The sequence below is a fragment of the Episyrphus balteatus genome, chromosome 2 (genome assembly GCF_945859705.1).
Source record: "Episyrphus balteatus chromosome 2, idEpiBalt1.1, whole genome shotgun sequence".
Classification (NCBI taxonomy): Eukaryota; Metazoa; Arthropoda; class Insecta; order Diptera; family Syrphidae; genus Episyrphus; species Episyrphus balteatus.
The window spans coordinates 63,061,676-63,077,547 of NC_079135.1; the positions used below are offsets into that span (position 1 = coordinate 63,061,676).

Sequence of the window (15,872 nt, forward strand, 5' to 3'; positions counted from 1 at the left end):
TATAATAAGACTGATTTATATCTATCAATTTGTAGATACCTATCAAACTCTGATTTTAAATCTTCTAATTTATTAAATTTAGGTATATTTTCTACCTTTAATTAAAAGTTTTAATTTAGTAAACATTTAAAAGGCTTTTAAATTTTTAAATGCCGTGTTTTGTATGGAACAAACGTCATTCTAGGACGTAAAAGCCTGATAATTATTTAAAAGGCCATTAATGTTCAAATGCTTAGACTAGCTTTAAAACAGCCTAATTTATTACTATTGATATTCCAACAAATTCCGACGAAATTGGTTACAGAGATTCTGAAGAAAACCTTGAAAGTTTTATTTCAAATTCGATATGCATCGATAGTTTTAATAATGAAAATTATGCGGATATGTTCGTTTTTGACAGCTAAGAACAGTTTGAAGTTGAAGAGGTTTCCCCTGAAATAGAGAAAAGTTGTAATTTTCACACCCTGCTGTGGTAGTTCAAAAAAAAAAGTCAAAAAAACGTGATAGAACAAAAAAAAATATTTGCCATCAAACAAATCTAGTATCTACGCAAGAGACAGAGAGAGATCACACTTATGGAAAAAGATAGTGGAAAAGGGATGGGAATACTTAGTTCAGAAAGAATTCTTAAAAATCATTGCAGTTGCAAAACAAAAGTAAAAACTTTAATAAAATATCAAGATTTTTCCGAAGAAGAGACAAACTTTATTTAAGGAACTCTGGGGCAAGTGTCTTGGGGTGAAAAGAAAGTGTACGTTGAATTAACCTACCTACTATGAAAATGGAGGAAGTTAAACGAAGGAGGTCGGACCAACATACAACAAAGCGCAATCATTCATTTTATTACTATTTATGTACACCACAAAAATGAGACTAAACATGTATGCAAAAAGATTTATTTGATTTACCTTAAGCATTGTTGAACGGTCTGTGAACAGTTGGAAGAAAAAGAGTTAAATTTTTCAACCTACAAAAAAAAGCAAATACTTCTCCAGCTTGACAGAATTAAATGTAACACCAAACATCATAACTTTTTATAAAAAACAAAAAAGAGACAACTTGAAAGCTTTTGCCAAAAATGGTCTCCTACTAGGCTAGGCACACACATTCAACTTTTAGTTTCTCAACTACTGTAGTCAAAGCGTCGGACCCAGTTTTAAATTAACATGCTTTCTTTGCATTTTGGTACCAATAACTTCCTTATAACTCTAGAAACGATCAAAACTAATACCATTCTGAAATTTCCTTAAGACGCGCATATTTAAAAAAAAAAATTTTATTTGTTTTAAGAACAGTCATAAGTGTAGGTAATTTTAGGCATATCCATTCTTTATATCTGCGCATCTATATGTTTTCAATAGAAATTATAAAATTAAGAGTAGGATAGTCAGAGAATTTTCAGAAAATTTTCGTTAAATTACACTAATTTCGTTTCTGTATATTTACTTGTACTTGTACTTACATACATAATGCCAAGAAATTTCTTTAACAATTGAAACAAAAACAATATAAATGTATAGAAATTTTCATTTGATTTATATTAGGATAGCTATAGTTTTTTTACAAACAGATCTTTTAATTTAAATTTCTGAATTTTACCCGATGTGGTCTTTGGAAAGTCTGTCACCACCTTCACGTATCGTGGTATTTTGAAGTGCGCAATTTTTCCCTTAAAATATTCCTTAACTTCCATTTGAGTTAGACCTTTAACACCATCTTGTAAACGAACAAAAGCACACACTTCTTCACCCATGCGCTCGTCTTCAACGCCTATTACCTATATATTAAATGAAATGGAAATTTATTTTTGAACAAGTTTTTTTTCGTATAAATAAAATTAAATAAAATAAAAATTTGGCCTTGCGTTTGTCCACTTCAGCTACTCGTTAAATGAAGAAAATCAAAGCGTTTCTTTTAGATTTAGCCTATGAATACCAACTGAAGAAATCTTGAAGTAAATGCTTGAGCAAACACGTCAAAAATTCTTCATGGACGTGGGACTGAGATTATAATATTTATACTTGAGTGTAAAATTTTACTTTTCAAAAATTTGAAAGAAAGTTTTTGTGTTCTATTTAATTTTACCTGTTGATTTTATTTTACAGTTAAAATTGATTATAACGAAATATCGGTTATTCCACGCTAAATAATCTTTAAGTCCCAAAAGAGGCTCATTCATACCTAACGTAAAAGCGGATATTTTCAAGTACCTTCGAGTTCGTTGTAACCGGTAACGAGAAAATTTTCATTTCCGATTTATGGCAGAACTATAATTGGAGGAACCTAAGTTTTTTGCTCGTTTTCTTGAATGTTAATTTATTTGGCTTTTTTATAAGTTTTAAATCCGTCGAGTGCGGCTGCGAGCGCTGTCTCCTCCGTTTCTTCACACACTTCCGTTAATTATAGTTCTACCTCTAGACTGTTTTTCTTTCTTGTTTCGATTATATTCTTTCTAGAGCACTTAAAACAAAACGCGGTATGGTAGAAGTGTAGATACAGCGAGAAGTAAATAATTTTCATGGGATGTGCTACTCAATACATTCTATAGAAATGTTAAGTCTCAAGAACTTACATAGCTTTCAATTATATCAGGATGCGTGTTAAGGATGTCTTCGATTTCCTTGGGAAATATATTTTCCCCACCACGGATTATCATCTCTTTCAGACGTCCAACAATCTTCCCATATCCATCTTCTTGTAGGATGAATTGATCACTGAAAAATGTATTAATTTTAAATATTTTATAGTAATTTGATTTAACAATTTTAAAGTGATTTGAAACACAAAATAGAAAGAAAATAAAAAGCAAAATTTAAACTGCAACAGCTGGGCTAACTTTATATCATCTCATAAGAAACTATTTCGAAAAGTCATTACATGATCACAATAGTTGTGTAGGCTAGACCATAAACAAAAAATACCAAGACTGGAAACTCGGCGGTCAACTGACGTTTGCCTACAAGCTGCGTGGTGTGGTGAATGTCGTGAACCTATCGTTGTGTTCGTGTCAAATGTGTGGTGAATGTCGTGAATCTATAAATGTGTGCGTGTTAACGTCATTTACCAACGTGGTGGCTTTCACATATATTCACACACAGCACTGTACACAAAAGGGTTTCGGGGGGAAAGACGTACGAAATTTTCCAGTCTTGGTATTTTTTGTTTATGGGCTAGACCAACCTAGAGCACCGTTTAATATTTCGCGTAATCGAATTTAGGAAATAAAGCTCTCACCGAAATGTAAACGCCTAATCTCTTGGAGTATTGGACAAACAGCAATAAAGTGGAGTATGTCTTCAGCTTTCGTCTATTACACAAACCACAAATTTGTGGCAGATCAGGGAGACGTGGCGTACAATTCAGGTTGATATTTTCTACCCGTGCTCTAAATATGTAGCTTATAGCTTCAGCAGGTAGATCGTTTTTTGACAAATAATATTGATAAATTTCAAAACAAGTTTTATATCAAAACATGTCTTGTGACTGTTTATATTTGGAATACCTCAATCAATATTGGCAATTAAACCGAAATTTTATTTAAGATTTTGTCTTCTAGATGCCAAATCTCTCGAAAATAGTGCTAAGTTTGGGAAAATTCGCAACTTCAAAATCTGCGTCCACATTATGTTGATTTGTGATGATCAACACGCTTGATCAGCAAAGTGGAGTTAATGTGGACGTGTTGCTCAATAGCTCTGCTGTACATTTGTTGACCCGAACGCAACCCGATTGAAGGCGGTAAGATTAACTGGCTGAATACAATGGTGTAGCTGTGGCTGAAGCTTGTAGTACTGTCAAAATTTTACTGAGGGAAACAACAACAAAAGTTGGCGGCAGCTGAGCAAAAAGTTGAGAATTCTTCAACTTACGCTACAAGCTACACCATTGTATTCAGGGGGTAAAGAATGTTGCAAATGTTCCAGCTTGATGACAGTTGAATTCAAAAACGATATTTCACTGACATTCAACATCAACAATAACACGTCCACACTCAACTGAGGGTGTGGACGAGCATGCTACTGGTCAACAACTAATAAAACAGTGTTGATCAACATAATGTGGACTAAAAGTGTTTTGTGATAAAACATTTTATCACAAGGTTAGGTTAGGTTGAACGGGGTGATAATCCGACAAGTCGAATCATCCCACTCGGATCTCGATGGATCCATTGTGATCCCCAGGGTAAGGGTGGGAAGGAATCTGGATGGGTAAGGAAAGGATATAACGGGAATTAGGTGTTGGGATTTGTGTTTTGTGCCTCCCTAAACCATCCTGAAACTTGGATAAATTTCATGATGTTTTTTAGTGGCAAGGACGAGACGTCATCTAACCCATTGAAGAAGTAATCTCCAAGAGTTGCTTTTCTGCTTTTTGCTAAACTGGGGCATTCGCAAAGGAAGTGGTATGAGCCCTCTTCTGCCTCTTCATCTTGACACCCTCTGCATAAGTCTGATGAGACAATACCCATTCTACTCATGTGGGTTCCCATTGAGTTGTGAGTTTTGTTCTTAGAAAGGATCGGCCACAGATTTCTTGAAACTTGACAGTTTTCAAGAGCCGACCATCTGTCGTTTGCAGAGTTCAAGAAGCTTAGCTTTATTCTGCTTTTTTCGTGCTCCATTGGCATAAGCACCCATGAAACGGTTTGGCACGGATCGAGTGTTGATCCTGTTTTGGCCAGTTCATCTGCCCTTTCATTCCCCTGTATATCACGATGTCCTGGGACCCATCGAAGGGTAACTATGTTTGTTGTGTTTAGGGACCTGAGTGTATTACGACACTGGTCAACTAGTTTGGACTTCGTGACAATAGAGGAAATGGCTTTAATTGCAGCCTGGCTGTCTATGAAGATATCAATATTTTTGTCATTTAAGTTGAGTGCAGAGAGGATGTTAGCTGCTTCGCAAACTGCAAAAACTTCCGCTTGAAAAACACTACAGAAGTCTGGGAGTTTCAATGATTTGTTTATGGTAGGGTTATCTGAAAAGATTGCTGACCCTACACCTAGGTCTGTTTTAGACCCGTCAGTGAAAACCGAGACATGATCTATTTTTTATCACAAAATTAAACAAGTTTGGAATAAGGCTATGGTTTTTAATTCTTATTCGAATAAAACTACATTTCTTAAAACCAGTTGTTTCGTAAAATTAATTTAAAGAAAACAAAAAAAAAATTATAATCATTATAACTCATGAGCAAAGTGAAAAAGAAAATATTACTTCGTAGGTTTTTCGACTTAAAATCACCTCAAGTACCCTTGGTTTTCGTCTATGGCAATTAATTAATTAATTTTAATTTAATTAATTAATTAATTCAGTTCTCATCGTGACGTTGTGGGGTACACTCATGTCGAGAGCTTTTCATTAGTACTTTGTAATTATTCTTTATCTAAGCAACTATAATTATAAAAATAAACTAAACCTTAATTAAACAACAATGTCGTGCGAATTTGCCGCAAAAAAACCAGTGGTTCTGAAGTGAAAGTGGAGTGCACCGAATGTCAAAAGTTTTTTCATGCAAAATGCGTTAAATTAACAACCAACGAAATTGACTTTCTGACAAAAGAAAAAATAGCATGGAGGTGCCCTTCCTGCTGCAAACAGCGTCGAGCTTCTATGTCATGTGAGTCACCTCTGCCATGTACTCAGCACTCTCCACCTTCCACCTCGTCGCCCACTGTTATTGCAAATTCTACTTCAACACAACAATCTGGTTCATCATCAACCTTTACTACCACAGCTACTGCTACCAACACCACTACTAACACCACCAACACCGCCAACATCGCCAACACCGCCAACACAGCCAACACCGCAAACTCCGACAACCCCGCCAATACCGAGTTCATCACCACACCATTGCCTGAAGAAGAAATAAAAACTGTGACCTTAGAAATGGTTTATTCTGAAGTTGTCTTGATGAAACAATATCACAAGACACAAATCGATGCACTTGTCGCCAAAAACATTGAAAGTGATAAAAAAATACTTGCACTAGAAGAAAAGGTCAACAACCTAGAGCAACAGCTTCTTGCGTTGCAATTTATAACTGCATTGAAATTTATAACGTTCCAAATAACAACAACACATTAACGAACGTTGATATCGCTCTCAAAGTCTTGTGCGATGTTTTAAACGTAAACATAAACAAAGCAGACATTGATCAATGTTATATGAAAAAAATAACAACAAAACCATCTTCTAATGCTAATGCTACTAACAAAAATGTAAAGAGCACCAACACCAACATTCTTCGTGTAAAATTGGTTTCACAACTAATGAAGGAAATGATCATGAAAACAAAAAGAGAAAGAAGAGATCAGCTTACAACTAATCTGTTTGATGCGAAAAGAAAATCAGAAAATATTTTTCTGAACGATTGCTTAAAAGGCCCAACCCATAGAATCCGTTGCGTCCGTTCCGTCGAAGTTTTCAACTGACAGCTCGATAAAATACACACGTTCTTATGGGAAGCGACCCATAAGCGACGGATCGGACGGAGACGGACGGATTCGACGGAAGAAGTTGCCCAACTTTCTACTTTTTCATCCGTCGTATGGTTTGACATTGGTTGTCAACAATAGATCTGTTCAATTTTCTGTTTTAGAGTGCACACCGGGGAATTTCAGAACTAAGAACTGTGTTCTTTTCTTCTCCGATTTTATGAATTGTGAACTTTAATTGTTTATTTGTGAAGAAAATGTAATAAAAGTAACATTTAATGATATATCTAATAAATTATATCAATTAAATACTAAAATTCTGTTGTAGAGTTCAATTTTACTATGCCAAAGTCATATCTACAAATGATAATCTGTTATTAAAAATTGTTTTTAACTGAAGACGAAGAGCAAGTACCTACATGAAATCTAGTCACGCATTTTATTTCATTAAAAAAAAGAACAACAATAATAGTTAAAAATTTCTTGCATCAGAACTTCCTTAGTGCACATTCAGCGATAAAATATCGAACACACCTCGGAATTTGAAGTGAGCTGTCAAAAAGCAATCCGTCGTACGACGTATTCTATGGGTCACCCCTTTCTGTCCCAAACTTCAACTTCAACGGATGGATTGACGGAACGGACGCAACGGATTTTATGGGTTGGGGCCTTAACATATGAGACTCGCCAATTGCTTAACAAGGCATTATCACTGAGGAGTGAGGACTGAGATGGGATTTAAATATGTTTGGACTAAGAATGGGAGAGTTTATATGCGTAGGAGTGAGGGTGACAAACCAGTAAGAATATTTTGTGCTGCTGATTTTGAAAAAATATGAATATTAATAGTTCTATTTCTGTCCCTCCTTCAGTCCCTGAAATATGTGTTTATCCAGTCATTGCATCTAATTTTGTTGATAATTGTTTTTGTTTACATCAAAATGTTCGTAGTTTAAGAAAAAATTTTTCATCTTTTTTAGCGCATATTGAAACGTTTAATAGCTTACCTGTTGTTATTGTTTTGAGTGAGATTTGGATCTACGAAAATGAATTAAGTTTATATATATATAAGACTGGGCCAAAAAAATAAAATATTTTTTTTTTGAAAGTTACTTCGAAAATCTTGTTCAGGATGATGAAAAAAAAATTTGGTGAAAATTTGAGCCGTTAAAAAAAATTTTAAGAGGTCTATCATCGGTGTTTTTTATTTTTATACATGATATGATGTTTTACAACAGAACTGCTAGACGATCAAAGTAAAAAAAATTTCTGTTCATTTTTTCTTATATAAAATTAAATTTCCTACAAAAAAGATCTAAATGAAAATTTTCGTCAGACGAGCCGTATTCGAGTAATTAAGCTTTTTAAATCGAAGTGTTTTTTCAATTTGACTGTTTCACTTTGGAATTTTGTGATGAGCAAATAAGTGAATAGAAAAATAAAACCTTGACAGATTCTTATAAGAAATTTAATTCTCTACAAAAAAGGTCTCTTAGTAATTTTCCCTAAATTGAGTTTTGAAGAAGTTATTCACGATTTAAATCGAAAAAAAATTAAAAAATCAATTTTCAATTTCAAAATTTTCTAATTCACTGAAAATTCAATATTTTCAAATTAGCAAGATGTTTTCTTGTAGGGAATTAAACGTTCTATAAAAAGTTCCTTGGCAGCAAATTAATTGCTTTAACCGTTTAGAAGATAATCGTATTCAAATAAATTTCTTATAAGAATCTGCCGAGGTTTTATTTTTCTATTCACTTATTTGCTCATCACAAAATTCCAAAGTGAAACAGTCAAATTGAAAAAACACTTCGATTTAAAAAGCTTAATTACTCGAATACGGCTCGTCTGACGAAAATTTTCATTTAGATCTTTTTTGTAGGAAATTTAATTTTATATAAGAAAAAATGAACAGAAATTTTTTTTACTTTGATCGTCTAGCAGTTCTGTTGTAAAACATCATATCATGTATAAAAATAAAAAACACCGATGATAGACCTCTTAAAATTTTTTTTAACGGCTCAAATTTTCACCAAATTTTTTTTTCATCATCCTGAACAAGATTTTCGAAGTAACTTTCAAAAAAAAAATATTTTATTTTTTTGGCCCAGTTTAATATATATAGGGTCAATGTGGGTAAATGTAAACAATTTCATGTCTTTTTTTTCTTTCGACTTTAGATTTTTTTATGTTTTCACGGAACAACTTGAATGGTATCTTCAAATGCAAATATGAAATGATGGCAATTCTTCTTTATAAATATAAACAAATATTTCCCAAATTGTTTACATTACTGTCAAATATGGCATGTTTACAAATACCCCACCATGTTTGTGTTTTTTTGCAAATTCGGGGTAAATGTAAACGGTGGTATAAAATTTAGAATTTCCTCCAAAAATGTATGTTTATATTTACCCCCAGAATACGTTGTTTACATTTACCCATTATGAAAAATATTCTGGGGTAAATGTAAACACATGCAAATCGACATAAATGTCCTGTATTTTAAAATTTGCTTGTATCACATAGAATCTACATCAAAATTAAAAACAAAAAAATATTTGCAAATTATACTGACTTTATTGAATCTGCAAAAATATTTAATTTTTCTGAAAGACTAACGACTTGTTTGGCACTTTAAAAAATTATCTTTCACGGAAAATACGCTCGTCGAATGAATTCTCTCTTGACAGCAATGAGCTTGACGTATAAGTTAAAAGATACATGCGTCCGCGATTTGTACTTATGTATGCATCAAATAGATTTAACTGAAGCTTGTTATGAGCCATGTTTTCATTTACCCCTGTTTACATTTACCCACATTGACCCTATTCAAGGTTATTCAATGTTTGCTAATTGCAATGAATTATATGCCTCAGGTGGTATATCTTTTTAATTAGAGTGACCGCAACTCCCATAGAAAAAATTTTTTGTCGAATTTTTTTCGGGGGAACCCCATAAAATGTTCCGCTTTGCAGATTTTTAGATAGCCAAAATTTCAGCTCGATTGGATAAGTCTAAATGGTGCCGACACTCGCTCAAAGTATCAAAAATCTCTGTTTTTTTCACTGTTTTTCGAAGAAAATTAGCTCTAGCTCCCAAACAGATCGGGTTATTTTCACTTTTTATATATTAAATTAAAGGTAGTGTTGTTACACATAATTCAGATGCTAAATTTGTTTAGTTTTTATGGGGTTCCCCCGACCAAATTGCGAAAATCGATTTCTTGCGGTCACTCCACTGTTTATGTAAAAGATGATATTTTTTGTGAAAGCTCAAAAGTTGAAATTACAAGTGCGGATGTATTGAAGTTATCATTTTGTTATGATAGCTATGTCATGTATTTTATATATAGGCTGCATAAATTTTGTAAAAGTACTTTCATTGATGAATTGAGCAATGTCTTAAGTATAACTAAGGCCAAGAACTTAATTTTATTAGGTGACATAAATATTGACATTTTAAATGAAACGGATAAAGATTCTGAAAATTATTTACTACTTTTGGCAGCTAATGGTCTTAAAAGTTACATAAACGAAGCAACTCGTGTGACAGACTCCTCTAGTACTTGTATAGACCACATATTTGCTAGGTTTAAAAATTACAAGAAATCTTCAAATGGAAAAGTGTATGATCTAATGATAACAGACCACAGAATGATAGCGATGACTAATTTTTTGAATTTGAACTTAACGCCACGTCAAAAAAAATCTCAAAAAAAACATTAATTATATTGATTACTTTTTACTAAATGAGTGCTTAAAATATGAATTCTGGGATCCAGTGTTTTTAGAAAGTGACCCTTCTGAAGCTTTTGATGTATTCTTTCCAATCTTAGAAAAGCATATCAAATCTTGTACATCTTTGTCAACCAAAAGTTCAAGGTTAAAGCATTTAAAGCCTTGGATGAATAAAGGGCTCCTCAAACTCAAAAATAGGAAGCATGCTTTTAGTAAAAAATGTAAAAAACATCCGCTTAATGAAAGTCTCAGAAAACACTATATTTCTCTCTGTAAAACTGTTAAGAAACATATTGAGGTAGCTCGAAATAATTTCTATACGGATGCGTTTTTAAAAGCTAGAGGAAATGTCAGAGATGAATGGAGAGTTGTTGATAACATCTTAGGTAATGAAAGGCAACCAATTGAAATAAAAAATTTAGAAGTTGATGGTGTTTCCTTTACTGATCCAAGTTCAATTTCTAATCAAATTAATGAATACTTCACTGAAATATCTGATAAAATTAAGCCTAGAGTTGATGCTTACTGTAGTTGTGATTGCTCGATGAGTTCAATTTTAATGACTGGTAGGTATACATTAGCTGCGTTCCTTTGGAAATATTTATCTACTTTTTAGTACTTAAAGCTGCTTTGAACTACTTTTTCAGTATAGCAAAGTAGTTCAAAGTAGTTTTAAGTACTAAAAAGTAGATAAATATTTCCAAAGGAACGCAGCTAATGTAATAGTTTTGTCTATAATTCTATAACATCACAAGAAATATTAAAAGTTATTCTATCGCTTAAAAACAAAAATTCAAGTACTTCTGATGGAATTTCTAGTACTCTTTTTAAAAAAATTGCATTTTATGTTGTGGATGTTTTGATGTACTTATTTAATGCAAGTGTTGAAAGCGGTTGTTTTCCAAAAAATTTAAAAAGAGCCGAAGTAATTCCGCTGTTTAAAAGAGGTAAAAAAAATAATATATCAAACTATAGACCGATATCTTTGCTTCCAACTATCTCCAAAGTTTTCGAAAAACTTATGAAGGTGCGAATCATGTCGTTTTTGGATAAAAATAACTTTTTTAGTAAAAACCAATTTGGTTTTAGACAAAAAATGTCTACAGAAGATGCTATTCTACGATTATGTAGTGAATTATATGGCAGCCTTAATGCAAATAAGTCCACCATTGCACTTTTTGTTGACATGACAAAAGCATTTGATATGGTTGAACACAGCATTCTTCTCGATAAACTTTACAGTGCAGGTTTTAGAGGAAAAACTTTTGAATGGCTTCAATCCTATTTGAGAGAAAGGGAACAAAAAGTTGTTGTAAATGGGACCTATAGCGATTCCCGTTATTTAAAAAATGGTGTTCCACAAGGATCTGTCCTTGGTCCGTTATTTTTCCTAATTTATATAAACTCAATATTCGAATTAAAACTTAATGCATCATCTACTGCCTTTGCAGATGATATAGCCTTCACTTATCAATTTAGCACGTTATATGATTGTATACCTAACAAAAATTGAAGAAGATCTAGAAACATTAAGGACATGGTTTACTGCTCATAAGTTAATCATCAGCGAAAAAACAAAACTGGTGACCTTCAAAGTATCTGGAAATAGTCTTCCTGATTACAACCTATACTTTCATGCCCATTACTGCAAAAAATTTTGTCTACCTATTCACAAATGTGGTAGGAGCAATTTTAATCCTAGATTTCAATGCTCCAATAGTTGTGTTAAAATTGAATCAGTATTGCATTTTAAATATTTAGGGGTTTTAATTGATTCAAATTTGAACTGGAAGGAACATACTCGCACTTTAAGATCGCATATGATGTTGGTTTCTCGGAAAATGTATCTTATAAAACCATTTTGCTCAAAAAAAGTATTAAAATGTATTTATAACGGTCTTGCGCAGTCAAAACTTCAATATGGTATAACCAGTTGGGGTGGGTGCTATGCTAATAATTTTAGACCTCTATTGATAGCACAAAAACACTTGATAAGAATTATTTCTAACAAAAATCGATTAGCGTCAAGTTGGCCCCTATACAAGGAATTGCAAATTCTACCAATGAGACATCTCTATGTTTTAAAGTAGGTACTCAAAGAATTTTTTAAACAAAGTGGCAACATCCCCAGTAGAAACTCAGAAATTTATGATCTACGCACAAACAGCTTGCACCTAATGAATGAACCTTTCACTCGTAGAACACATTTTTCACTTTTTTACATTGCTACAGCACCTACATTTTTCAATAAACTGCCTGTTTTTATCAGAAACACTACCTGGTTGAGTTCTTTTTTGAAAAAAGTTAAGGACTGGCTATTCACTGTTGAAACTGATCATATTGAATCCATTTTAAGAATCCCAAATCAATTACACCGGCACACAAAATAAAAAAAGTGTCATGTACCAGGAACCAGACCTATCTTTCTATATGTTTTTGGGCACGCTGAATCCGAATTTCAAGTCCGTTTGGCCCGGTCACCCTCCAGTTTTGAGCTGTGACTGCATTTTGTTTAAATTTTTATGAATTTTTTTGAGTTTTTTGCATTTTTCTCAAAACTGAAGGGTTTTCGGGCAAAACGGACTTGAAATTCGAATTCAGCGGGTCCAAAAACATATAGAAAGATAGGTCTGGTTCCTGGTACATGAAACTTTTTTTTTGTGTGCCGGGGATGAAAGCGACAGTGCCAGCACACACCAAAAAAAAGTTGTATGTACCAGGAACCAGACCTATCTTTCTATATGTTTTTGGACCCGCTGAATTCGAATCTCCGTTTTGCCCGAACACCCTTCAGTTTTGAGAAAAATGTAAAAAAGACTCAAAAAAAGGAAGTTTTTTGCCTTTTTTTAAGTTTTTGCATTTTACTCAAAACTGGAGGGTGACAGGGGCAAACAGAAATTCGGATTCAGCGTGCCCAAAAACATATAGAAAGATAGGTCTGGTTCCTGGTACATGACACTTTTTTTATTTTGTGTGCCGGTGTTATCAGCACAAAATAACAATAATTTATTTACCTTTTGAAATTGTTAAGTTAATTTTTTTCTATTTCTTCCTACGTTTTTTGATTTTTTCTTCATTTTTATCTTTCTTCTTCATTTTTATCTTTTAATTCTACTTTTGTATCTTAAATTAAATAATTGTATATAGATTGAAACATTGTATTCATTTATTATAATTAAAATAACGAATTTACTTTGTACTGATTGTCACCCCACATCAGACCTTTATTGAAATTATTTATTGAAACGTGTCATTCAACACTAACTTAATAAGTTAAAGAATGATTACTATTTTTTGCTTCATTCAATTTAATTTAATTTGTATAATTGTATCTAGCTTCAAGTAATTTATATGAATGAATAAAAAACAAAATGAAAACTGAAACTGAATTTGTATATCCTAACTCAATTGTCAATTAAATTATTTTTATCAGTGTTATGAATTAATCTTACCCAGTTTTAAGCCATTTATCACATCCCAGAATTTCTTTTGTTTTCTCTTCATCTTTAAAATATTCCAACATAACGCTGTGTCCACGAATACAAAGCTCGCCAGGTTCACCAAAAAAAACAATATTTCCCTTTTCGTCTATGACCTTTGCCTCAGTGTGATCGAGAACGTGGCCAACTGAGTTAAAGATCTTCTCATCAGGGTCATCCGGCATGGTAAGGAATACTGTTGAAGTAGTTTCCGTCAACCCAAAAACAGATTTTATTTTATCCAATCCAAGTACTTTTTTCATATCTCGAAACAGTTGAGGTGAACATGGAGCTCCACCTGTTACACCTTTTTTTAGTGATTCAATAGGCTGAGGAAACTCTTTTTGTTTCTGAATGAGGTCTACATACATTGTTGGTGTTCCAAATACTACTGTACACTGCTCGTTTGCAATTGCTTTAAGTGATTCTTCCGGTTTAAAAACAGGTGCTGGTAGAACCATGGTTGCCCCACAGCTCATGGCAGCGGATATTGTAATTGTTACTCCAAAAGCGTGAAACAGGGGAACTTGAACACAAATCGTTTCACCTCCCAGTTCAGCTCGAGAACCAATTAAAATTCCATTGTTGACAACATTTAAGTGACTCAAGACAGTAGCCTTTGGTTTCCCTGTACTCCCGGATGTAAACTGAATGTTGCAGGGAGAATCAGCTGATATAAAAGGCTTCAAAGAGGATAATTTCCGGAGAGAATCCAAATTATCACCTAAATTGAGGATGTCGTGGAATCTAAAGACGCCTGGAAGTTTTTCGTCAGAGTTTATTATCACAGTTTTCAAGTGAGGAAAACGGGAACTTCTCAAAGTACCAGGTTTGGAATCCTTCATTTCCGGACAAAGTTTTGCTAAAATGTTATAATATTCTGTGCCCTTGAACACATGAGGAGCTACAATGGCCTTGACTTCAACTTTTTTTAAGCAGTAGTCAACCTCAGGACCTTGGAAAGCTGGATTAATACCTACTGAAGGAAGTCCAGCCTTCGCGGCAGCAAGCATCGTCAAGTACCAATGCATATAGTTCGGAGCCCAAATTCCAATTGGATCACCAATCTTAAGACCCAGTTGAATAAAACCAGCTGCTAGACGATCAACTTCATCTTTCAAAGTGGAAAAAGTATAACTTTTCTTTTCATGACACGATATTATCGCCTTTGTATTCGGAAATTTTTCAACAGCTTTGTCAAGTTGTTCTCCAAGAGTTCTATAAACCAGCGGTTTCTTTCCAATATTGTGATAGTATGCTGTTTTTTTCTGTTGGTTCGAGGAAGAATATCTTCTCCCAAAGCTCAGGTTCGCAATAACGGCATTTGAAATAAGTTTCATTTTCGTATGCTTTATGTACATTATTTGATTTACTTTTTACAAACTATTAGACGAGACGTCTTCTCTAAGAAACTGTTATCAACTGCCTGTCACTGTCACTTAATGAAAATATTTTGAAATGAGTGTTACTATGTTTGCTAATCTTATCTTTGCTATACAAATACATAGTTAACTTATAATTGCAACGAGCAATGAAAAAGTGTTTGAAAGCCTATCATATTTCTTTATATTAGGAACTCACTGAACATATCTACCTTTTCTTTTTTTTCCTTCTGAACAGTATTTTATTGTTTTGGAAATCCGAGATTATCTATTTATGTGAGACAACACTTACGTGACATAATTTTATTTTTATATTTTAATTATAACCCTGTCTAACACACTGTGCGGCGCTTTAGCTGTGAAAGTATAACTCTTTTAATAAAAAAAATATGTAGGTATGGAAGAAAAAAATATAATAGCCCTGTTCCATTGGAGTTGGTAGTTTATTTAGTAGTTTATTTATTATTCGGAAAATTGGCGCCAGCAAAGTGTTTACACATAGCCATATTAAGGCAACATTTTACGCCAAATTTTCTCTGCCATTTTTTTTTTTTGCAAAAAATATTGCCAGTATTGAAAGCGTTTATACGACGAAAAGCAAAAAGGCTTCAATTTGACAGATAAATTGGCATTTTGCCAGTCGCACAAAGGAGTATTCAGCTGTTTATTTTCTGGATTTTTTTTTGTAATTTATGGTGATTTGGGGAGTATTGTTAGGATATTGATTGGGTGCGTTCACGTACGCACAGATACCCTATCCAAGATACCTAAGTATCCGCTACGTTTGTGAACACGAATCAGCTGTTCTTGAAATCTCCCATCAGATACA

The 15,872-nt window shown here is 33.3% G+C and overlaps 2 protein-coding genes across 2 annotated transcripts in view; one reads left to right on the forward strand and one right to left on the reverse strand.

The window, feature by feature from the left end:
* The window catches only part of LOC129912525 (uncharacterized), a 68,973-nt gene that overhangs the window by 469 nt on the left and 52,632 nt on the right, over nucleotides 1–15,872 (forward strand). The gene's annotated exons all lie outside the window — the stretch shown is intronic.
* On the reverse strand, nucleotides 1,510–15,230 carry LOC129912518 (medium-chain acyl-CoA ligase ACSF2, mitochondrial-like). Its single transcript, XM_055990801.1, has 3 exons — nucleotides 13,635–15,230; nucleotides 2,573–2,714; nucleotides 1,510–1,777 (listed from the first exon to the last, which is right to left on the reverse strand). The coding sequence occupies exons 1-3, from the start codon at nucleotides 15,020–15,022 to the stop codon at nucleotides 1,550–1,552; spliced, it is 1,758 nt and encodes a 585-aa protein (XP_055846776.1). The 5' UTR covers nucleotides 15,023–15,230; the 3' UTR covers nucleotides 1,510–1,549.

Bases quoted from the DNA above. Each gene is read 5' to 3' on its own strand.
- LOC129912518 (XM_055990801.1), bottom strand. From the start codon at position 15,022: ATGTACATAAAGCATACGAAAATGAAACTTATTTCAAATGCCGTTATT. The intron at 2,715-13,634 runs GTAAGATTAATT...TACATTTTTCAG, and splicing joins GATAAATGGCTTAAAACTGG to TGATCAATTCATCCTACAAG. The intron at 1,778-2,572 runs GTAAGTTCTTGA...TTTAATATATAG, and splicing joins CTGATATAATTGAAAGCTAT to GTAATAGGCGTTGAAGACGA.